Source organism: Stylophora pistillata, chromosome 5 (genome assembly GCF_964205215.1).
Source record: "Stylophora pistillata chromosome 5, jaStyPist1.2, whole genome shotgun sequence".
Taxonomy (NCBI): Eukaryota; Metazoa; Cnidaria; class Anthozoa; order Scleractinia; family Pocilloporidae; genus Stylophora; species Stylophora pistillata.
Window position 1 is genome coordinate 16298185 of NC_142523.1, and position 24298 is coordinate 16322482.

The 24298-nt window shown below is 38.6% G+C and overlaps 2 protein-coding genes across 2 annotated transcripts; both read left to right on the top strand.

Moving 5' to 3' along the window:
- The first annotated feature begins 14367 nt into the window (after positions 1-14367).
- On the top strand, positions 14368-15912 carry LOC148730550 (uncharacterized). Its single transcript, XM_088761816.1, has 2 exons — positions 14368-14475; positions 14818-15912. Exons 1-2 carry the CDS (start codon positions 14368-14370, stop codon positions 15217-15219), a joined length of 510 nt encoding a protein of 169 aa, XP_088617942.1. The 3' UTR covers positions 15220-15912.
- A 4070-nt stretch (positions 15913-19982) lies between these two features.
- LOC148730551 (uncharacterized) lies at positions 19983-23300 on the top strand. Its single transcript, XM_088762145.1, has 3 exons — positions 19983-20205; positions 22187-22591; positions 22811-23300. The coding sequence occupies exons 1-3, from the start codon at positions 20077-20079 to the stop codon at positions 23165-23167; spliced, it is 891 nt and encodes a 296-aa protein (XP_088618271.1). The 5' UTR covers positions 19983-20076; the 3' UTR covers positions 23168-23300.
- The last annotated feature ends 998 nt before the right edge of the window (positions 23301-24298 follow it).

The window sequence follows — 24298 nt, forward strand, 5'->3', positions numbered from 1 at the left end:
ATCAAACCAATTATCTTGCAATACCCCTTACTGATACAGCCCCAGGTTTCTTTAGAAAACTACCCACTTTCAACATCTCAGGACTTGCCCGCTTTTATCCTGCGCGTTTTTCAAATTACAGCACTGTTATCTGTGATATTAACACTGAAGGTGGTAAAACTAATGCTATCCCTTATCTCCTCAATCAAACTGGTTATTGTTCCAGTTTTATTAGATACTCAGCAAGCCAACTTATTAGGACCTTAGTAGGGAAACAAGCACGCCTGAACAAGCACGCCTGAACAAGCACGCTGAGTGCAAGGCACCACATAAGAGCTGGATCAAGCAGGGACGATGGGGGGCTGTAGCCCCCTCCCCCTTAGAACAAAAAGTTGGGGGAAACAACCCTCTCTCCACGTTTTGGTGCCCAAATATCGCTTAAAATTTCCAAAGTATTTAGTCTCGTGATTTTTTTCACAAATTCTTATATCAGCATCGTGCTTGTCAAAATAATATGTTGTAAAACATTTTTTGAACAGCTCCGCAGTTCAACTGCAGCAATTTCCGTTAAACTGGACAGCATATCTATAGGAAATTTGGGAGCGAAATCGAATGCTAAGCTGAAAGATTTTAGGATATACTATTTTAGAATCTGTCTTGAATACGTGAACACTATAATCGACCGGAGTTTAAAACAATGTTGGGACGCTAGTAGGAAAGTACCTTAAGCAAACTCGTCAAGCGGAAGGCGCGAAGAGCCTTGGATCACATAGTTCAAAGATTTTTCTTTAATGTATCATACTTAGCTTCTGCAACGTCTGGTTTCTCTTGCTGATTCATTCAAACTCTAAAGTCTTACTCCAATTCAACTTCAACCCCTGACTTTTGACTTCATGATAACTCCAAATACAACTTATCACTATCAATGGAAAGCTAGACGCTTATATTCTCACTTGGTTGTGTTCTCTTAACTTTGAAGGTTGACACCACACCTGTGATTTTTGCGAGATAGTGGCATATATGACCGTGTGATAAGCAATCTACCGCATCAGAGGCTTAAATCAGTGATAAACTCCACGATCAGAAAACAATCACTGATGCTAACCTTACCTAAGAGAATATTAACAGTTCCAAGTTTCTTGCCTTACGCTGATAGCTAGGCGTTGTTAATCAAGCTTGTTCGGTTAAGATGGCTGGAAATTGGCCGAGTTCTTTTTTCGCATTTCTATGAACGGAGACAAAGTCGAGGTCTATAAAAATGCGAAAAAAGAACCCGGCCAATATCCAGCCATCTTGACCGAACAAGCTTGGTTAATAAAGGATTTATTATATAGCAAAAATATTTCGCTTTATTGTTTACTTCGAGAGCCGAGAAAGAGAGCCAACTGTGTTTGTAGCACAACAAACGCACGAGAGTTGTTTCTGTTTTCTTTGTTGTGACTATCTTTTGCGGCTTTTTGCGTTTCCATCGCCAAAATTCTCCAAGAATTACGAAAGTAGTTCTAATTCTATTCTTTTTTGTGTTTTTTTTTTGTTTGTTTTTTCATGCGCGGGATCAATGCAGGCAATCCCGAGGGGGCAACATGGCCCCATCCTGCCTGCTCGGATAGCCAATCAGAACACAGGATTCGCTTCATGTGGCCCACGGGCGCTGTGAACGATGTAATAATTAGTTCTTATTAACCGAGCAGAAGGTCTGTTTGGGAGAATCTTGACCGAGGTCGCCACTACAGACCGAACGTAGTGATGTCTGTACCAGCGACCGAGGTCAAGATTCTCCCATACAGACCGACCTAGCTCGGTTAATAAGATGTTTATCATATGGCCGTGTCTTATATGCCAGTTTTTTACCTTTTTTTTTCTAGACAGGTCTAGATGCCGGTCTAGATGGGAAAATCTAGACCGCTTTCAATATTGACTTCAGCCAATCAAATTCGTGAGTTAGGTAGTTCCCAGTCCTTGTGAGACACAGTCATACAATAAAGCAGCTTATTGCCTTATCTAGATAAAACACATAAGTTAATGATAATTGTAGAAATATCATAGTTGAGAACGGATCAACAAGAACCATAAAAAATAGCATCTTTAATTTGAACTACGCAACACAAATATGCAATTTGTATCATTAACAGGTTTTGAAGATGAAATTCTACCACACCGCCTCATGATAATAGTTGAACAAACAGAAGGTGTTTAAAAAAAGTTGTCCAATTTCAGAATTGATCCTGAATACATGAGTATCGAAATCGACCAAAGTACAAATAAATATGATATCAGACGCTTCAGGTCTGCTGCTTGCCTCAACACCTAAGTGACATAAGGACTTGACCACTTTTATCCCACCGCACATTGCAAACTACAACATTCTTAATTGTGAATAACAAGTCAAACTAACCTGAGTGTGCCATCACCCGGCCTGTTTCCTCAATTAAACACATTATTAAATCACATGAATAGATTTTGAAGATGAAATATATTTACACCGCGACGGTGTGGAATCTAACACGCGATGTTTTATACTATTAATTTAGAATTCATCAAAAAAAATACATGAAAAGACAAATGAACATCATAGCACAGACTACGTTTGAACAGAATAGGAAGATGGCTTTGGCCGTTTGTTTTCTAGAAGATTTAAATGAATTCACAGGAAACATTGGTCAGTAGGTGGTTCATTAAAGATGTTAGCTGTCTCTTCAATCAAACACATCGTCATTTAAAAGACTTGATGTAATAAGTCTTGAATTGCATTATCCAATGATCCAGTTTTTAATAATAGCAATTAATATTAAAAACTGGATCATTGGATAATGCAATTCAAGACTTTCTATTGGCTTAGCCATTATGGTATATGAGCCAATACACCATAATCTAATATCTGTACATTGTAACATATGGTTTCCTCTTACAAAATAAAGTCGAGAAGATTTGTATAATAGCTTAGGAGAGTTTTTTTTTTTTTTTAATAAAACAATTATTCCACTCGCGCTTATTGGATATGAGATGATTGTAGCCAACTCGGCGCTACGCGCCTCGCTGCCTATCATCCGTCTCATATCCAACGCGCGCTAGTGGAATAATTGTTAATTAGTGATCATTGTCATTGTCAATACTATTGTTATCATTAATGTTATTATCAAAGAAATGTTTTTAATAAACAATTACGAAGGAAGTGCTCATCCTTTACTTCAACTTGTTCATGGTGAAACATTCTGCAGGTATAAAGCATGGTGTTTCAGCCACTAATTTTCGACCGGCCGGCTAGATCGAGTGACAGATAATTGGCGTTTCCTTTAACTACTATGAACTTACCTCAAAGAAATCGTCAGACCTAACACTGACAACGAATAAAGGCTGAAAGTTCCTAAAGAGACTGTGGTGCTGCGTTGGTGGGGGTAATAGGATAATTGGTTATATCAACTAAGTTGAAATTGTAAATTGGCCACCATAACGAATAAAAAAGCTGACGTTTCGAGCGTTAGCCCTTCGTCGTTACGGTGGCCAATTTACAATTTCAACTTAGTTGATATAACCAGTTAACATACAATGTGCTATTAACTTTTAGGAATCTTGATTTTGAAATAGAGGGGGAGGGTCACTTTAGAAAATAGACCATAGAATACATGTAACTTGTTACTGTATCCGCCAGATCTGTATTTATTACTCTGATAAAACTATTACTTTCGTAGCACTGAGAAATGCATTATATATTTCACGAAGAGAAATTGGTGTTCAAAACGTTACGTGCTATTTTACAATCGCTCCAGAATACATCAATACTGTAATCGACCAGAGTATAATACAATGTTAGGACGCTAGGAGGAAACTACCTTAAGCAAACTCGTTAAGCGAAAGGCATGAAGAGTCTTGGATCACAAAGCACAAAGCTTTTCGTAATGTATCATGCTTGCTGCTTCATCGTCTAGTTTCTCTGATCAACTCAAACTCTAAACTCTTACTCCAATTCAACCTCAACTACGTTTGACTTCATTTGACTGCTGACAGCTCCAACTACAACTTATCACCATCAACCGGCAAAAGCTAAGAACTATGCGAAAATAATTGGTCAAAATATTTAATTCCCTAGGAGCTATAGGGTACCCCTGGGAAAACCCCCATTAATTAATTAGCTAACTTTGCATTGCTGCTGACAAACTGAAAGTCCATCTGCAAATTCAATCAACTGGGTTGTATTCTATATCTATCAGACTTTAAGAAAATTGAATTTTTTTAACTTTTTCTTTTCATTTCTTCCCTTACCTCTCGTTTAAGTAAAGACGACTTTTTCCGGTTTTGACAAAGTCCAAAAATTAGGGTATTTTAAAGCCCAATATCTCCGATGATCAACCACTTCTGATATTTATTCTTGTATGGGCAGTGAAAGCCATCACTGGACTTCCAAAATCGGTTAAAATTTTTGGGCAATCTATTTCATAACCCGTGCTGACGTAAAATCCACATCTACCTCCCGCTTTTTAGTCTAATCATCAAAATTTCGTACACCACATCTTTGTTTTACTAACTTAAAATAAGTTGAAATTTCCAAGAAATTTCCCAGAGAGTATCGTTTAAACATGAACGAGGAGAGAATCTTTGAATGGTGCAAATTGAGCCCTTTTTGAGAACTTTTTTTGCAGCCATATTCGGATTATTCTCGAGGAAACGCAGCGGTTGATGATCAACATCAAGGGCGCACTTAGTCGAACTTTCTGACAAATAAATCTAGGAAGAAACTCGATACTACATACACGTCTCTGCGGTGCCTCAGTTGCAACTTTGGCTTGATATCATTTTTTAGACAAATAGCCATATTATCAACAATGTACCAGATTCGATTTGCTTCGTTGCCTTGTTGAAATATTAAACGCAGACAGAGCTCTCGGAAAGATCCATCAAAATGATTGGTCTTTTACGGCGTGATACTTATCGACTTACATGATATGTGTTGGGGGCAAAAAGCTAATTTGATGCCCTAAAAGCTGATATTGATCAAAAGGACAATCCGCCGACAGAGCTGAATAACGTATGCACATGCGCTAGGTTTTGCCGCGGAAACACGGATTTTGAGTCGTTCGCATTGTTGATTTCTTATTCTGTTGCTTCGAGGCGTCGTTTTCGTTGCCGCTTTTCTTTTACAGAACAACCTACAAAAACTTGGCACACCCCTAAAAATTTTCAAAAATTAATTCTCTCCTTAAAACCTCTGGAAATAGGAAAATGCCTTCTACGGAAACAGAGTTCCACGGTTTTAGAAGTCAGCCCTTATTATTTTCCTCTAATTTCGCAAAATTTAGACCTAGAACACATGAGCCCGCCTTGTTGACCGCATACCAACTGACGTAAGCAATCATTATTCAGCTGTGTCCAATCCGCCATCTTTGATCAGATCGCGCCAGCAATTTTGTTCAGCGGTAAACTTTGACATTTATTTAGTATGTTGTGTTTCTAGTCTACAAAGTTTAAAATGTAACAAAGATATACGGCCACCAATCACGTAGCTCCATTTTCTGCCTTTAAAAGCACACACCAACCACAATTCCTCTATTCGCTCCGACGAAGGGCTAAAGCTCGAAACGTCAGCTTTTATAATCTTAACAGTGGCCAATTTACCATTTCATCTTTGTTTATAAATTGAAATTATACCAAAATATTTGACTTGTTATTTGTTAAGCTTGAGATCGTTGCTGGTCCACTGAAAAGCAAATAAGTCTGTGATATATTGCTCTCCTTTCAGCACAGGGAAAAAAAAAGAAAATGGTTAAAAAACTGACACGTTCACAGAAATCACTTACATATTGTATCCGAGGTTTACTGCATACATTTGATATGTAATCTCTTGCGGTGTACTGTCGTATCATATCTGGTCTCGGACTGCATAATTCTGGCAGCCTCTTTGCCCCGGCCACATTGTAACCGATTATAAGACTGATACTCGCTCGACCGCTGAATAATATTTCCGGCTTGATAAAGGATGGCGCAGCGTTGATCACGTAGAAGGAGGAACTAGAGAAACTAGTTTACCACGAGATCCAGTGATTCTTTAGCAACCTTCCAACATTGTATGTGTTTGGAAATCAGCAATGTTTATTTTTAGTAAAGGACAAGGATGCATCAATGTCAAAGTTATCCAATTCAGTAAAAAATGATAATAGGATCAGTTTGAAAGAATATATCTATCAGACTTTAATTCCACAGTGATAGTCACACTACCACCGACTTTCTTTGGTCGAATATCCTATCAAGACTTAAGGTTACTTCCACCTTCGCGGGTGTCCTTAGGAAAAAACTCGTACGCGCGCTACTTTCATTAAATCCTTGCAAACTACACATCAGAAGAAAGCTTACTAAATGCAAACTACGACAAAAATATAATTTAAGTGAGTTTTCCTTTTAGGAAATGTCAGGGGTCAGTAAGACCGTGATATGAATGACTATAGACAGTAGTCGAAGGGTCAAGGTAAAGAAATATCTAGAAAACTACATCAAAATTTGAGAGTTGGATAGCCCATCTCTGAAAAAGGCTCTTTTAGAAATGCTAGCGTAATAAAAATGTTTAAAAAGAGTTAAAATAGAAGTTAATTGCTGTAGAATTAATATGTATTCAATTCTGAGCCTCATAGCAGGCTGAAAAAGTACAGCGTCATTCAATTCTTCCCTATACCATTATCATCAAAGTTTTCTTTTTTTGCGCTGACACTTTCTTCTTGCCGTTTGTTCCAAGATTGCCCTTTCAACAAGTTGCAGTCTTTCACAGCCATTTAAGTCTAATTCCAGGGAAACACGAGAATCCGAGGCACTTCAAGTAAATGCAATCGGTGGTTCTTCAAGTTTAATGGTAACGAATGCAGTGGACCGATGACAATTGAGGTTGCTTTGTACAACTATGTCCATCAGGGAATCCAATTCTGCTTCATCACAGATCATTTGAGGACCCTTTGGACCATGTTTAACGAGTGCTTCCCGCTGATTTCTGTTCGTATATCCATTTAACCATTGGTTAAACATCTTTTGAAATTTAGGAACAGGTTGCAAAAGAGATCTAAACCGCTCCCTTTTGGCCTTGAGGACAGAATCAACCATCTTATTAGGGAAAATCAACGACAAGCTGTCAACCAAGATTCTCGTATGTCCGGTTGGGGTTCTCGTGCTTGGTGGTTCACTGTCAATACCATTACTGGAAGAGACACTCAGCCCCAGTTGATCAGCTCAGTTATTCATCCAGACATCATTAATAAATATTTTTGTAGCATAAACTCTGATCCTGAATATATAGCCCCTGCACCAATTGATATTCCTGACGATGCGAGGATACCTACAATACCTCTTCACGCTGTCCAACTCTTTCTTTCTAAGCTTAAGCTTGTGGCCCGGATGAGCTCCCATACTGGCTTTTTAGTGAATTTTCCCATGATCTTGCCTCTGTTGTCACCGATGTGTTTAACAGCTCGCTGCAACAACATAAAGTACCATCCTCTTGGAAGATGGCAGACATCAAGCCTATACCTGAGGAGTCTCCATTGACTTGCTTCACCCAGCTTCGGCCAATTTCTTTAACTGCTATTATCATGAGACTTTTTGGACGGTTGGTCTATAGGTTTGAACTTTCCAGTATTTTCAATGATTATATTGATTTAGCTAGATCAGTTTGCCTATCGTGGTGGCCATAACTCTACTCTACTATGGCATTAATTAAATGTCAACACACATGGTTAAAGTGGCTTGATGGTAACGCCGATTTTGTCAGAATTTTTTCCTTTGCCTTTAGTAAGGCCTTCGACTCTGTATCATACAATTCCCTCTGTAGTAAATTAAAGCAAGTTAACATTAATCCATATATTATTAATTGGCTTATTAGTTTTTTAAATCATAGAAAGCAGAGAGTTGTTGTCGATGGTCACAGTACTGAATATGTTTCTATAAATAGGGGTGTTCCTCAAGGTACAGTCCTGGGGCCGGTCTTATTTTCTATTTTTATTAACGATATCAAAGCTGTTAATACTAATGAGAATCTTCTAGTTAAATTTGCTGATGATATAACTATTAGTTTACCAATCGAGGCAAATGTAGGCTTAGCTGAATCCGAAACGGAAGTCTTATCCTTTATTGAATGGTCTGAGAAGAACTGCATGAAAGTCAACTTGACGAAAACATGGGAACTTCTTTTACGAGGAAAGACTTCCAAGACGCCTCCTGAACCACTCAAGATCATAGGGAGGAAAGAAAAACTGAAACTATTGGGTGTTACCTTTGAGCAAGCGCCAGTTAATTGGGACACTCATATTGATTATCTACTTAGTAAGGCTAGCAGTAGGTTGTATATTTTGAGAATATGTAAATATTATGGCTACCCTATTGAGAATTTGGACTTACTTTTTCAAAGTTTGATTCTTTCAGTTTTTACATATGCTATTGAGGTCTGGGAGTGTGCTTTTTATAGTAAATATTTAAGTAGAATTGATAAGCTCTTTGCCAGGTGTTATAAGCTGGGTTACTGCTTAAAGCAACACAGTATCTTGGATATCCGTTGTAACAGAGATAAGAAATTATGGCAAAGGATCTCTTCCACCAACACTGCGTTGAGCGATCTCTTACCTCCCCAGAGAACACGGCAGTTGAGAACTAGGTCGCATAATTATATTTTGCTTAAGGTTCAGACAGGCCGTTTCAAATCAGTTTTTATTAATAGATGTCTTTTCAATAGTAATTAATACCTCTTCTTTTTCCTTATTCATTCTATTCATGTTAATTGTTGCACGTCTGTATGCACAATAATTCTTAATAAAGACCTTTATTATTATTATTATTATTATTATTATTATTATTATATGGCACACAAGGATGATTTTAACTCGTTTATTCCTGTAACGAAAACAATATTTTCGGGTGCAAATCCCTCGCACGTTGTTAGGAGGTGAATACTGAAAAAATATTCGGAATTTGAGTAGCCAATCAGAGCGCACCTTCAACGCTATCCATAGTCTTGTAAATACTAACAATTATTACATTTTTATCATCATCATTGTTATCAATACTACTATTGGCATGAATGTTATTATCGAAGAAATGTTTTGAATAAATAGTTACGAAGGCAGTGCCTATCCTTAGCTTCAACTGTGTTCGTAATCAATTATTCTGCAGTTACAAAGCTTGGTATTTCAGCGATTATTCATTGATCTGCCGGAGAGAACAAGCGACAGAAAATCTGTGGTTCCGTTTAGTAATAAGAACTTGCCTTAAAGAATTTGTCAAACCTTCATGTAATGGACAGTGTGCAATTAACTACTTGGACGCTAGATTTTGAAAGTACAAGCGGACGGTCACTATGCTCATTTCGGAAAAACGGGTTGACATGTAACTTCTAACTGTATCAACCAAATCTTTAGTTGATCAATACCTTTGTAGTACTGAGAAATGCTCCATATATTTCACATAGATAAAGTTTCTCTCACGTAATTCCTAAGAAGACCTAGGCTACAGTAAAAATTAACGAGGAAATGACAACCTGTCTCCTCTAAAGAGCGCTAGAGTCAGATAAATCATGCCGGTATAAAATAAACCTTACGGATTTCCTTGAAATTAAGTCCTAACTGACTCCCAAGATACCAACCCACAAAACCGTTTGGGGGAATTCCGTTTTACAAAATGGCCTCCGACGCAATGCGTATCGATAAAATTGTCATTACCAAACTTGCCAAATGAATTGCAAAGTAACCAGTAAGAATATCAAAAAATCCCCACACAGTTTTAACACCAACTCTTCAGGATTGAAATGGTACAGAAGCCTTATTTGTGCGGTAAGATTTGATATGCTATTTATTCGCTCAAAGAAACATCGTCCATTTCGGATTGACGCGCCCCATTCGGTTAACATGAAGATCAATTTAAAACCAATGAATTTTTGCCGAATAGTGCATTGATAACTTTTGCATTTATACGGGGGGTAGTCTCCTTCGCAGCCGTCTTTCGGGATGTCACGCAACGCTCCCCCGAAAGAAACGGCTGCTCACATTCGAACCACATTCCTTTCCCATTGTGTTTCAAACAACCAATTAAGTCAGGGTACTGCGAGTGATGCAATTTTCGCGCGAAGTTTATGTGAGATTTCCTTTCAGCCGCATGGTATGGAGAGTGAAACGCCGTAAAAAGTTGTGGAGGAAATCTTAAAGTGTTTCATGTGTTCTACGCCTTCAGCAGCCCAAGAAAGAGTATTTATTTTCGGAAATAGTACCCATAACTTTGTGGAAATAATCATATCTTCGTTGGACTTCGATATCAGCTGCTATGCGAGCAGCAAGTTGTTTATATGCAAAGCTGTGTGTTAGAAGCGGCTGCTGAAATTTCAACGAGCAACTGAAAAGGTTCCAGAGCTGAGGAGGGAAATTCTTGAATCTTTCCAAGGAAGGCCAAGAGCCAAGCGTGTGCATAATGCCGGAAATGAGCGTCGGAAGCAAAGTAGAGCTGCCAGAATCCAAAATTTACCGGTGCCGTCAACGATCCGAGCAAAGGCCTCGAAAAGCGCGGCCGAAGATGTTTGTATAAAATCTACCACTCGTCGCCAAATTTAGTATCTTGTAGGGAACTTATAGACCACACGGAATCCGCATTGCCACGCTACCTTCATTCTCTCGCACACTCGCCCTATGTACATTACACAGCATTACCTACGTGCTTCATACTAATTAGATTACGTCACCACCGATATTATTACACAAACACGAACACGATAGGAAGAGCTCAATTAGAGATTTTCCAGAGCCTGTGGCAAGTTTACTAATGCAACTTGCTTCTGGACGACAAACTTTTCAATCGCAAGCTTCTGGTAAGAATTAAAGCCTGCGATTTTGAAAGTTGACGATGCTTGAAGAAAAGCTTCATTAAGGGCCACCATCTTGATTTTGTAATCTCGGGAGATCGTGGGACGATAAAACGCGAAGTATTATTGGTCGAGTCATCTTTAGAAAATTTCGCGCGCGACAGTTCCAGAAAATGGAACTGTAGGTGTGATTGGCTAAAATCGGGAAAGGAATGTAGTTCGAATGTGAGCAGCCGTTTCTTTCGGGGTAGCGTTGCGTGACATCTCGAAAGACGGCTGAGAAGGAGACTATACTCATTTGTATGTATGTATGTAAATCTTTATTTAAACACGGAAAATCATCAGTTACATAATAAAAACTAAGATTCATCAACTGCTTTACATGATTGCCGTGTGGGAATCCTATATATCGACTAGGTTAAGATTTCGCCTAAAATGGTTAATGGATGAAGCATTTTTTAAGTTTTTGGGCAATTTATTCCATAACTCCGCCCCGCTGTAAGAGAAGCTTCGTTTCAAATAATTGGTGTTTGGTTTGGACAAAGCCAGCCTTCCCTCAGAGTTTCTTATGTCGTACACAGAGTGACGCTGAGAGAAAAGACTTTGTAGATATTCGGGAGCAAGGTTGTTTATAATTTTATACATCATTAGGGCTTTTTGTTTCTCTCGTCGAAGAGATAGCCTCTCCCGATCGAGGGTGGAGAGAAGGTGGTTTAAGCTCGTATCAAAGGGTAATTTATTAATAATTCTGGCTGCTCGATTCTGTAATTTTTGGAGCTTATCGCTTAAGTAGCTACTTAAACAGTCCCAGACGGGGCTGCAGTAATCAAAATGGGGTATAGTCAAAGCGTTATAAGTTTGAATTGCAGTTTTTTTTGGATATAAAGGGCAGTACACGTTTTAGGGCGCCTATAGCTGAAGAGACTTTCTTGCAAATCTCTTCAACGTGGCTACCCCAAGAGAGTTGTGCATCTATAGTAAGACCCAAAGATTGGGTCTTGTCGACTCTCTTGATAATTTGGTCATCAATTCTGATTTCTAAATCGTTACATTGGGCAGATAGTATTTGTCTTGATCCAATAATCATTAACTCTGTTTTAGCAACATTTAGACTGAGCTTGTTAGCTTTCAGCCAACGGCTAATGTTATTCAATTCAGGGGTTAGAGCTAGCTCAAGCTCTGTTAATGTCTTAGCAGATATCGTAAGATTGGTGTCATCGGCAAACATTCTTAGTGCGGCGCCCCGCAAGGAGTTGGGAAGATCATTAATGTATATTAAAATTAGCAAAGGACCCAATATGCTACCTTGCGGCACTCTGCAACTGACGGTACGGGCAGATGATAGTTTGCCACCAACACTACATCTCTGAGCTCGGCCACTCAAGTACGACGAGAACCACTTAATAGCTGCCAGATCGACACCCAAGTATGACATCTTGCGCAAGATTATTTCATGATCAGTGGTGTCGAATGCTTTAGTAAGGTCAATAAAGACAACGCCGTTTAAGAGACCATCAGGTCGATATTTACCGACCAAGAATTTGTTGCCTCAAGCAAAGCCGTAAGCGTACTATGCCGTAAGCGTACGGAACCCCGATTGGCAACCCAATAGCAATTTGTTATCATCTAGATAACGAAAAAGTTGATTGTAAACAATTCTTTCAGAAACTTTGGAACTTATAGGGATTACAGATATTGGTCTATAGTTGTTAGGATCCGATTTAATACCTTTTTCGAAAAGAGGAGTCACTTTGGCCGTTTTCCAATCATTTGGATATATCCCCGTGAGGATAGACTTAGAGAAGATTGAGGTGAGAGAGGGTGCGATGATAAAAGCAGCCATTTTCAATAATTTACTCGGAATCATATCAGGACCAGTGGCTTTCTTTTCGTCAATTTTCGACAAAATGTTAGACACAATATCAACGCTCAGAATTTGTAAAGAAAACGAATGAGTAGAGTGTTCTAAATAAGACTCAGGATCAATATCAACGACAGGAATATCTTGTGCTAATACTTGCGCAACGTTTGTAAAGTGATCGTTAATAGTTTCCGAAATGCCTATAGGATTACTTACTATTTTATCATTTAACTTAATCTCCAAAATATTCGTCGACTTACTACTTTCCTCATTACATTCTTTTTTCATTATGTTTTGCATTTATACTTCTCTGCTGCGGCTTTTCGACTGACCAATCACTTGATTGTGGTTGATTGTTTTCCACATTCTTTTCTTGCGTAATAATTGTTATTGCCAACTTTAAAGAAGCATTTTCTTGCTCTAATGACAGGACTCGGCTTTCAAGTAACAAACACTTTTCTTCCAAATCATTAACTGCATTGTCTTTTTTAGATATAGTGGATAACAGCTTTTCACACTTCTTTTTGAAGTCGAAGAGCTCGATACCTAGGGCATTGGCATCTTCTTTTTGAATATTGTCCCTAAGCTTTGTATTTTCTTGAACTTGTTTCTGAAGGATCAATAAATCGAGTTTTAATCCCTCAATATCGGCAGTGATTTCAGAGTTTGATCGTATCTCAGGACCATTTGGCTGAGTCTCACTAACAGTCGACGTTTGAAATTTACGCTGACCATTGTCGCTTTCTTGCAGGTGTAGGTTGTTGAATTGATTGTTCGATAGATCTCAAATAATTGGCATCTTGCGTATCAGTTGTCTCTCTAGATTTCTTGTGAACTAATTCAAACAGTTTATCCTTTAAAGTGGGACCATCGCAGCCCTGAAAGTTCAGAGTTCTTTGTTTCTTGCAGTACCAATTGATGATGATATTGTCGTTTAAACATTTAAATTGCTTTGTGTTCCCACCAGGCGTTAGCCACTTTCCTTGCAGTTTTAGCAAATTTTCCACGAATTTCTTTAGTGACTCCAAGTCATTCATCCATACCAACTTCCCGTCATTAAGATGAACATATTCTAACTCACAAGACTTTCGATTGAGCGAGGACGACACGGTTTCTAAAACATTAACGGCATCAGCATCGGAGCTAAAGAAAGTCCGTCCGTCCGCCATGACATCCATGACTATATTTATGGTGGTTAAGCTTCAAATAGCGCATAAAACGTTTTTTTTTTTGTGAAGGACACCCGCGAAGGTCTATCGTATCCCTAAATTCTCGTTTGCTCAATTCAAACCACAAGATCATGTGGCTAATGATAACATAATGAACATAGTACGCACAGTCTGATTGGTCATTTCAGTTTCCAAGCGGATGTTTTATCAGGTTACAGAGCTCGCTTGTGACCAGCTATGTCACAAAAGCAAGAGAACGCATTTTCTGGGTTCTATAACGTGATCAAGCCACTTGGAATAATGGGAAGACACTCGTTTTCTCTCAACATTCCGCGTGGCCGTATTTGATTTTCGAGCAGTTTACAACTTTGTTATCTTTTAGCTTCGGCGCCTTCTTATCAAGATTCTTTTTAAATCATCGTAACTGACATCCTACATCTGTTGAAATTCTCTATGATATAAATACGCACCTACAGAAGGGGATATTTTACAGAGAAAACAAAGTTTTTCCGTAAACCAATCATCAAAGTGTGGCATCACTTCTTATGACGGCTGTTTTGGTGTCTTTCTTTCCAGGAGTAAGTTTAATGGGAACAACTACCAGTCCTCAACAACACAATGCTCAAGCTGGCGCTGACAAAAACCCATGTGAGGTACGCCTTATGTCTTAATGACGATTATTTACCAAACTAGAATTGCGATCTTCGTATCAGTTACCTCATTAATTATATAAGTATTCATTTCCAAGGTAAGGGCAAAACAAATCCCTTATCAATAATAACTTTTTAAAGACAAAGTAGAATATTGCTGTAAATATTTTCTTTCGGGGATGTCTACGCTACACTGTGAGATCATTTACTGCTCCCAGCTGTCTTCTGAAGTTTACCAAGTGATTACTTCTCGAAGAAACTACTCTGTTACCTCAGCCGGCAAGTAAATATCAATGAATATCTAGTAAGTCGAGCCAATTACAAAATTTTCCTTTTTCTTTACAGAAATCTATCTTCGCTCGAGGATTTTCAGGGATTCCAGGATCCAATGGCATACCAGGAATGCCTGGAATTCCTGGAACGCCGAGGTCGCGAGGACAACAAGGAAAAGATGGAGTTAAAGGAGAGCCTGGTGTCCAGGGACCGAGAGGCATGACAGCGACAAGAGAAGAAAAAGGAAATCAAGGCTTGCGTGGAAAAAATGGAATGATAGGAATAAGAAGAGATAAAGGTGACCAAGGGTCACGTGGTGTCAGTGGACCGCCAAGAATGAAGATTGTAAAAGGAGAGCTGGGACCTAGGGGAGAGAAAGGAGAAAGTGTGAATAGTGCAGTGTCACAAGCCAACTGGAAACAGTGTGTGTGGAAAAATATGAATAATGGTGCCAATAATGGGAAATCAAGGTGAAGAAATATCTACAAGCATGCGATGAAACATAAATTGAGCATTCTACAACAACCATATCGGAAAAAGAGATTTTGTAAAACGCTACTGAACTTAAACTATTAATTGACTTTAGTACAATTCTGCACTTCATAGGAGGCAGGACAAGTACAAGGTCATTTTAATTCCCTATCTTGCTATTGTTAAAAATAATTCTTTGAAGTAAGATTGTCTTCTTGTTATTGGTAAAAGGATCGCTCATTCAACAAGCTGTAGTCTGATACAGCCGTTAAAGTCTCATTCCAGGGTGATATGAGAGTCTCTGGCAGTACTCATTGTAACCGGTGGTTCTTCAAGTTTAATGGAAATAAATGCAGTGGACCAATGACAATTGAGGCTGTTGTGTACAACGCTTGGTCATCTGGGAGTCTTAATCTGCTTCATCACAGATCATTTGATGGATACTGTGAAAACATTCCACAGGGCGTGGTTACTGTGGAACTATGGGTAGGGCAGTGCGGTGGTCGTTCATTGGGTAATGCTTAAACTGGGTGGGAATAATAATGATAGAGGAAGTGTCTAGAGCCCAGTCCTAATCAGCCCTGTTATTTTCTCTGAAAAATGCAGCAGGACATTCCATTTTCATTCAGCCATTCCTTCAGCTTTCATAATTTTCTCATATTTCCCACTTCCCCAATAAATCAAAGTTACTTTTTGTCACAAGCACTTTTCTCAAAAATAGGATTCCATTAATCCGATTTAAAACTTCGACTCTATTAAACTTTTCTTTACATGTTTTAATTCATACTGTATAGTTATTTAGGATTGTTTGTTCAGTTTTTTCCCTGAATGAGTTGAAGTTTGTTTCTGTAATAAAAAAATAACAATAAACAATAAAACTTCTCGACTTGTGTTATTAAACATGATGAGAGTATGAGCTTCTTTGCATTTTAGAAGCATTAGAGAGGTTGTCCCACTGTTTTCGTATCTCACTTCCACCTATAACCAAATAGATACACACTTATCATGGGCCAATCCAGGAATTTTTGATTGGGAGGGTCCAAAATTTTGTTCAGAAAGGACTGTTGGACTCTTTTGAGGCAGATTACTTCTCTCCCACATCCCCCACACCCCCTCCCACCAGTCGCGGTTGCACGTTATAATGCGGCCTTAGCCGCTTACCGTTTACTTGGATTCATTAAAAAAATCAGCCAGTTAAAAATTGATATACGATCCTGTCGATGTAAGAATTTCAGTCTCAAAGTTGTAAGCGTCAGGTCTGATAGGGGGCGTCCGGACCCCCCGGATCCTCCCCCTGGATCCGTCACTGCTTATATGCCTACTTGTTGTGTTTTCTGAACCATCTGTGTTCAGTGTGAGATAGAGGCACACATGACCATTTCAAAAACAATGTAAGCACTGGCGGCTTATATTCTAGAGATAACCTCCGTAATCAGAAAACACTCACAGATGTGAACCTTACACTGATTAAAATGCTTATAACACATAAAATAATGATAATCGTAGAAACATCAAATTTGACAAAAGATTAACAAGAACCACAAAAATATCATTCTTAACACAAATCTGTAGTTTGTAACATTAAAACACATTCATTGAGTTTAGAGATGAAATCATGACACCGCCTCATGATCGGCGTAGAGCAAACAACTGGTGTTTAGCACGTTTTTTATTAGTTAATAGGCACCTTAAGCAGTCAGGAAGGCAACGCCAAGGAAGACTCCGACTAAAAAATGAATTTCTACTCTTAGTTAGAATTTCAAACATGGCTGCAGGAGCTTACTGTCTCATATGGCGCCACAGCTCAACTTCAGCATGACGTATAAAAGTAGCGTTTAGTTCCAAATGAAAATTATAATAATAATTTGCCGTGGCGGTTTCGGTTCGCAGACGACGCAAATTTTGGCGATTTCACGTTGTTGTTTTGCATTGGACGGCTAAGAAATTTACAAAGTTTCAAAACGCACGTGCTGAGCTATTGTTCTGCCAATTAGATCTCTTGTTTTTCCACGTCCTCGTTGCCGTCGGCGTCGTGGTTGCTTAAGGTCCCTAATGCTCGATCCAGAATACTTACATCCCCTTATTGACTGAAAGGTCAAAAGATGTGAGATATTAGGGGGAAATTTGGTTGGGCAAATATGTAAAGCAGAAATTATTACACGACTCGGGCAGTCCGAGGGCCAATAACTAAAATCAACCAATCAAAATGCTATATTGCCGGTCAATATTCTCTCAGTATTGGACCGGGCACTGTCCCGAATTGTCCCGAATGATACCGCACTTGTGTCCCTTTGAACTTCAGTCGTATAATAAATCTCTTATTAACCAAGCTTGCTCGGGACCGTACTGGAAGAATAGCGGCCCTCGGTCTTTTTTGTACGGACCTCGCTGCGCTCGGTCCGTACTGTCAAGACCTCGGGCCGATATTCTCCCAGTACGGCCCTCGCGCTTGGTTAATAAGATATATATATCAAGACGGTCTCGGATCCGAAAGCCTCCTTCTTTTATGTATGATGACTACAACTGTACATTTCCTCTATGATTAATTCAACTCTGAATATAAATCGTAAAACAACTTCTTTAGACTACAACTCCAGCTGAAACTATTGAATTGCTATCAACAAAAATGTATTTACGTGCTTATATTCTCACCTGGTGGTGTTTTTTTTACCTTCAAAGTTGACACCATACCTGTGCTCCACGCAAGGTAGAGGCACATTTGACCTGTGATAAACAATTTGAAGCATTTTAATAAAAGGATTAAATCTATGATAACCTCCATAATTAGAACACATTTATTAATGAAAACCTAATGCTGATAAAAAGGTTTCAAGTCTTTTAAAAATAAACGCTTAAAATAGCGATAATTATAGAAACACCACATTCAAGAATGGATCAACAAGAACCACAAAAATATTATTCTTACGTATATGTGCACGATCCTTCGCAGTAAAGCACTATTTAAGCAATAGTGAAAATCAGACCTGAAAAAAATTCAGGCCTGTACGGGATTCGAACCACTGACCTCTGCGATACTAGTGCAGCGCTCTACCAATTGAGCTAACAAGCCAACTGGGAGCAGGCCATCAAATTAATTCGACATAAACCCGTAGATGATAAATCAAACAACAAATATAAATGAAATACATATATATGAACTGCGGTTATGAAACGTATATGTGCACGATCCTTCGCAGTAAAGCACTATTTAAGCAATAGTGAAAATCAGACCTGAAAAAAATTCAGGCCTGTACGGGATTCGAACAACTGACCTCTGCGATACTAGTGCAGCGCTCTACCAATTGAGCTAACAAGCCAACTGGGAGCAGGCCATCAAATTAATTCTACATAAACCCGTAGATGATAAATCAAACAACAAATATATATGAAATACATATATATATGAACTGCGGTTATGAAACGTGTATTATGAGAAGCAAAATTAGTGAAGAGCACATTTATCTATTTGCCATTGCATCAACATTTTATTTTGGAATTCTTTCGAAATCGGTTTTTTCTCAAGACACTTACAACTGTGGACATACTGTTTCAAAAGAATAACAAATAAGTGTAGTCTGTGTCTTGGGTATTCTGATAATTGATGAAAGTCGGGTATTTCATTAAAGGTAATTTGCTCGTTAGAAAGTTCAATTTCGGTCTCGTTTACGCGGTTAAACCACCTTAACGCTTATTAATAAAAAGATTTTGTCTCGGAGAAAGGGCAAAAGATACAAGTTGAATCATCAGTTAATCGAAATTTGTGCAGTTGTTTTTTGGTTACTATAATTCTATGCAATAATCAAAATGAAAACTGTCTTAACTTGTTGTCTCTCGTTGATTGATATACAAAAGAAAATTTGTTTCTCCATTCTTTAGGAGTGTCGGCAAAATTGCGCAACTCGGGCAATTTCTGCCACTTCCGAAATCACAAGTGATATTAATCCTTATTTTTACGAGGAACCATGTGATTACTTGTTTATAATATAAGGGGTAAAGTGTTTTCTTACTGATCTCGCACAAAACGGGACGCCATTGTTACAAAACAAACAGAAATTTCTTTACCTTGGCAGCCGTTGCTAAGCGATTTTCAGCCAATCATTTTCAAGTAATTTTGCCCGGGGCAATTACAAAAATTAAGAAAAAATGCCCTCTGTCTTGACCAATCACAATTCAATAATTTTGCTCCTTATATGATAAGGTTATTTTATCAACCTTAGGAGTCAGTGACACCACACCTGTGCTCTCTGTGAGATAGCGGCAAATATGACCGTGTGATAAACATCTAAAACACCAGAGGCTTAAATCAATGATAACCTCCCTAATTAGAAAACATTCACAGATGTGCACCTTTCGCTGATAAAATTAAAAGGCTTAAAGTCTTTCGGAAATAAAACAAGTTAAATGAAGATAATAAAAAAAACATCACATTCGAGAACAGATCAACAATAACCACAAGAATTTAATTTATAATGCATATCAACGATGTATGTTTCACAAATGTTTCACAATGCATATCAAACTTCTGTTCTTTCTCAATATGTCACGTTTGATTAGAATAAGAAAATGACGTGGCCCAGTTACTTCTGGTTACTTTCCCTGAATTTATATGAAAGATTTATCAGTACGTGCTAAGCTGAAAGGATATCAGAGTTAAGCTGTTTACTCGTGACGGTGTGTGATTTCAAGTGGTTTCAGACTTTCTTATCATTTAGCTCCGTCGCTTCCTGATTAAGATTCCTATTTTAGCAAGGTAACAGACAGTTAACATTCAACGAAGTTCTGCAGGATATAAATAGGCACATACATAAGAAGTTATTTTACAGCCAACACAAAGCATTCGCCCAAAGTAACCATCGGAGAATGGCGAAGTTTCTAATGCTCGCTGCTCTTTTATATTTTTTGTCCAAACCAGGAGTAAGTTCAATGGGAACAACTACCAGTCCTCAACAACAGAATCCTCAGGCTGACGCTGACAAAGAGCCATGTCAGGTAAACTTTGTGCTTTATTCTAGTAGCTCTCAAGTCTCGTGCATTGAGCGTGAATCAATTAATTCAATCTTATGCTCCTGCGCTGAAACTATTATTCTTACGCATTTAATGTTTTTGACTAAAACTGTTTTGTTGAGGTAGCAAACTGCTGCTTTAATTAAGTACCCATAAAATTCATTTTCCTTCTACCTATAATGAACTCCTTGTTCCCTTTGTGCTCGCTTCGAACATTTTCCAACAGCCAGTGGGAAGTCTCGCTCAGAATAATGCAATGCGCGTCTTAGCTACTAATTTATTTTTTTACTGAAAAATTTTATAGGGAAGTATGGTCCCATATCCCCACCCGCTCCAAGAAAGTAATGCCTGCGGTGTCGCAATCGAAGGCTTTGGGATCCAAAATCTCACTATTTGCCACCAAATCAACTCTAGAGCTCTTAAAAACTAACAAATTTAAAAACTGAAAAAAGACTTTTACCACTCATGTCTGCCAAGCCAAGTGCAAGACAAATCCTTTATCAATCATTAGTTTTAGAACATCTGTTGAAAGATATGATTTCATAAAGAGTTACATTTTTATCACAGTGACTTGCGTTGCCATTGAAAACTAAACAGGGCTCAATCTTCGTAGATTGATCGTCGATGGAAGGAAACAACACACAAAAGATCGTCGTGACAGTCATTTGACTACAGTCTGTGTGCCAAACCAGCCCTGATGTTCATTTAAACGTTTTCTGGGCTTTTTTTCCTACGCTTTCTCTCGTTGACAAGCGTCGGATCGTGACACCGGATACCAATAAATGTTTCAAAGTTTTTTAAATTACATTTTTTATATATACGCAAATAAAGTAATTATATTTCGGTGAAGCCTCTTTCTTTAATTTTCATTACCCCTGTTTACCATACAACCTATTAGCTGAATAATTGTTCTATGTATGGAGGATTTTTCTCGCTATTGCCACTGCGCACTCCAGCTGCGCATAAGCCATGGTCGTGCATGTTCGGGTGGAAAAACTCGTCTCTCGCAATGATCACGCGAGAGAGACCAGCCGCGATGAAAGGGATGTTTAGCCCTATAACTTACGGTTCAAATTGTTAATCGTGCTACCTATGGTCAAAACTGAAAAGAAAATCTATTGGATAATTGGTTCCCATAGAAAAACAACATGAAATGAGAAATGATATTTTACACATTCAATCAAACAGCACTTTACGGACATACCATAGTGTAACCATGATATTTAATTTACCGGGCTGTGGAAACGCCAGATTGTCACTGGACCTTACTTAAAGTAGTATAGTTCGGGTTTCACTTTATAGCCATAATTCGCATCGCATCGAAGAATCGGAATGTCGTTGACTCGGAAACTTATTCCATCGCTTCTAAGACTTTGATATCCATTAATTTTCAAACAGAGTATTCGATAGCATATTCACTTTTCATCTTGAGCTCCAGAAGGTCCATCGAGGTCGGAAAGGAACGGAAAATCTGACCTTAAAATTTTGAAAGTCGGCCGCATGGACATCCGTTTAATCATTTGTTGTGATTGCATTAGTACTACTTAGACTGGGGAGGTAGGGGTAAAGCCTCCCTCACACAAGGCAATGTGTTTACTCACAGGGGAGGTGTTAGGACACCTTGAATAAAATGTGATGACAAATTAAAAAAACCTGAAATTGCTTAGAAAACGTGTGATGACCCCTTGTTTAAGGCACCGAACAACAGTTAGACCTCTACAAACACACAGTTAATTTTCCATTCAGTGCAAAAGCTGTTTTGCCAGAATTTATGATTGTGTAAGTGAGAGTGATCAGTATTAAGTATTAAGTATTTTTTTTTATTCTATGATGTTATTTTATAAAATCCCCTGATGAGTGAGCAATCACGAAACAGGTTTGTAGGGATGAAAGCGTAGTCTTTGTATTTTTGTAACTCAACACTCAATCTTTCACGTCGACCTAATTGCCTTTTTTTTCTTTCCAGAAATCCATCTTTGCTCGGGGATTTTCAGGGATTCCAGGATCCAATGGCATACCAGGAATGCCGGGAATTCCTGGGTCCCCGGGGTTGCAAGGACAACAGGGAAAAGATGGAGCCAAGGGAGAGCCTGGTGTCAAGGGACCGAGAGGTATGACAGGGACAAGAGGAGAAAAAGGAAATCAGGGGTCACGTGGTAAAAATGGTGCACCTGGAATGATGGGAATAAAGGGAGATAAAGGCAATGAAGGGTCACGTGGCAGTGGTGGACCGCCAGGAATGAAGGGTGTGAAAGGAGGACTGGGGCCTAAGGGAGAGAAAGGAGAAAGTGTGAATAGTGCAGTGTCACAGACCAACTGGAAACAGTGTGTGTGGAAAAATCGTGATAGTAGAGATAGTGGAAAGATCAAGGTATAGAAATATCTAGAAAATACCATAAAAAAAATTTGAGAGTTGGATTAAATAAACATTTTTAAAATTTTAAAATGGAAGTTAACAAAATTAATTTGTATTCAATTCATTGCTTCATAGCAGTCAGGAAAAGTACAAGGCCATTGAATTTTTCCCTAATGTGTACCATTATTTTAAAAGTTGTTTCCACTGATACTGTCTTCTTGTCATTTGTTCCAGGATTGCTCATTCAACAAGCTGCAGTCTGATACAGCCATTAAAGTCTCATTCCAGGGAAATATGAGAGTCTATGGCAGTGATCAATGTAACCGGTGGTTCTTCAAGTTTAATGGAAATGAATGCAGTGGACCAATGGCAATTGAGGCTGCTCTGTACAACAATTGGCCGTCTGGGAATCCAAGTCTGCTTTACCACAGATCATTTGAGGGATGCTGTGAAAACATCCCACAAGGCAGGGTTACTGTGGAGTTATGGGTAGGAAAGTGTCCCAGTGGTCATACACAGGGTAATGCCCTCACTGGATGGGAATCAGTATCCCGAATAATGATCGAGGAAGTCTCTAGAGCCCAGTCCTAATTACTCCTGTCGTTTTCATACAAGGAACGGTGAAGACTATTCCATTTTGTTTTTTCCGTCATCCTGGCTCTCAAGATTTTCTCCTATTATCGAAGTCCCAAAGTAAAAAATATGTTCTTTTATGTCGTTTAAAATGTTTTCTCTGAACATGTCCCCTACTTTTCGCGTGAATGAGATATAAGGTAATTTCGTTTTATTAACAGAGTTAACAAGGTTGCTGATCTCTTTTCAGTCGCGTGCTAGACTTCGCCGAGATGGAGGGACTACTCGTAGTCTATAATTTACAAGTTTTCATTAAAGTGGAGATGGTAGATGTTTAACGAGCTGTGAAGGGGTGGAGTAAATATCCACCCTAGAATTTAAAAGTTATTTTAATATAGCACAAAAAGATGAATTTAACTCGTTTATTCCTGCAACGCTTACGATATTTTCGGGCGCAAATTTCGTGTGCGTTTCCAAGAGGTGAATATCAAAAAATAATCGAAACTTGAGTGGTCAAACAAAGCGCGCCCTAAACGCTATCCAGTGTCTCGGTAAATACCAATAGCAATTATATTATTATCATCATTGTCATTAACAGTACTATTATTTTCATTAATGTTATTATCAAAGAATTCTTTTAAATAAAAGTTAATCGTGCTCGAACATCCTGCAGGTACAAAGCTTGGTCATATTTCAGCCATTATTCATTGACCAGCCGGCTAGATCAAGTGACATATATTGGTGGTTCCGTTTACTGATAGGAACTTACCTAAAGAATTTCTCAAACTTAACATAAAGTGTGCTATCAGCCTCTTGGAGGCTAGATTTTGAACAGAAGCGCGGGGTCTATGCTAAGTTTAGAAAGACGAGTTGACCATGGAATACATGTAACTTCTTGTTGTATCAGCCAAATCTGAGTCCAAGGCGCCATTTATGCGCTGGAGCATGGAGGGACGATGGGGGCTGTAGCCCCCTCCCCCTTAGAACAAAAATTTGGTGGAAACAGCCCATCTCTCCACGTTTTGGTCCCGAAATATCGCTTAAAATTTCCAAAGTATTTAGTCTCGAGATTTTTTTCACAAATCCTCATATCAGCAAAATAATGACAAAAGCGCTTGACAAAATAATATGTTGTAAAACATTTTTTGA

Bases quoted from the DNA above. Each gene is read 5' to 3' on its own strand.
- LOC148730550 (XM_088761816.1), top strand. From the start codon at position 14,368: ATGACGGCTGTTTTGGTGTCTTTCTTTCCAGGAGTAAGTTTAATGGGA. The intron at 14,476-14,817 runs GTACGCCTTATG...TTTTCTTTACAG, and splicing joins CTGACAAAAACCCATGTGAG to AAATCTATCTTCGCTCGAGG.
- LOC148730551 (XM_088762145.1), top strand. From the start codon at position 20,077: ATGGCGAAGTTTCTAATGCTCGCTGCTCTTTTATATTTTTTGTCCAAA. The intron at 20,206-22,186 runs GTAAACTTTGTG...TTTTCTTTCCAG, and splicing joins CTGACAAAGAGCCATGTCAG to AAATCCATCTTTGCTCGGGG. The intron at 22,592-22,810 runs GTATAGAAATAT...CATTTGTTCCAG, and splicing joins GAGATAGTGGAAAGATCAAG to GATTGCTCATTCAACAAGCT.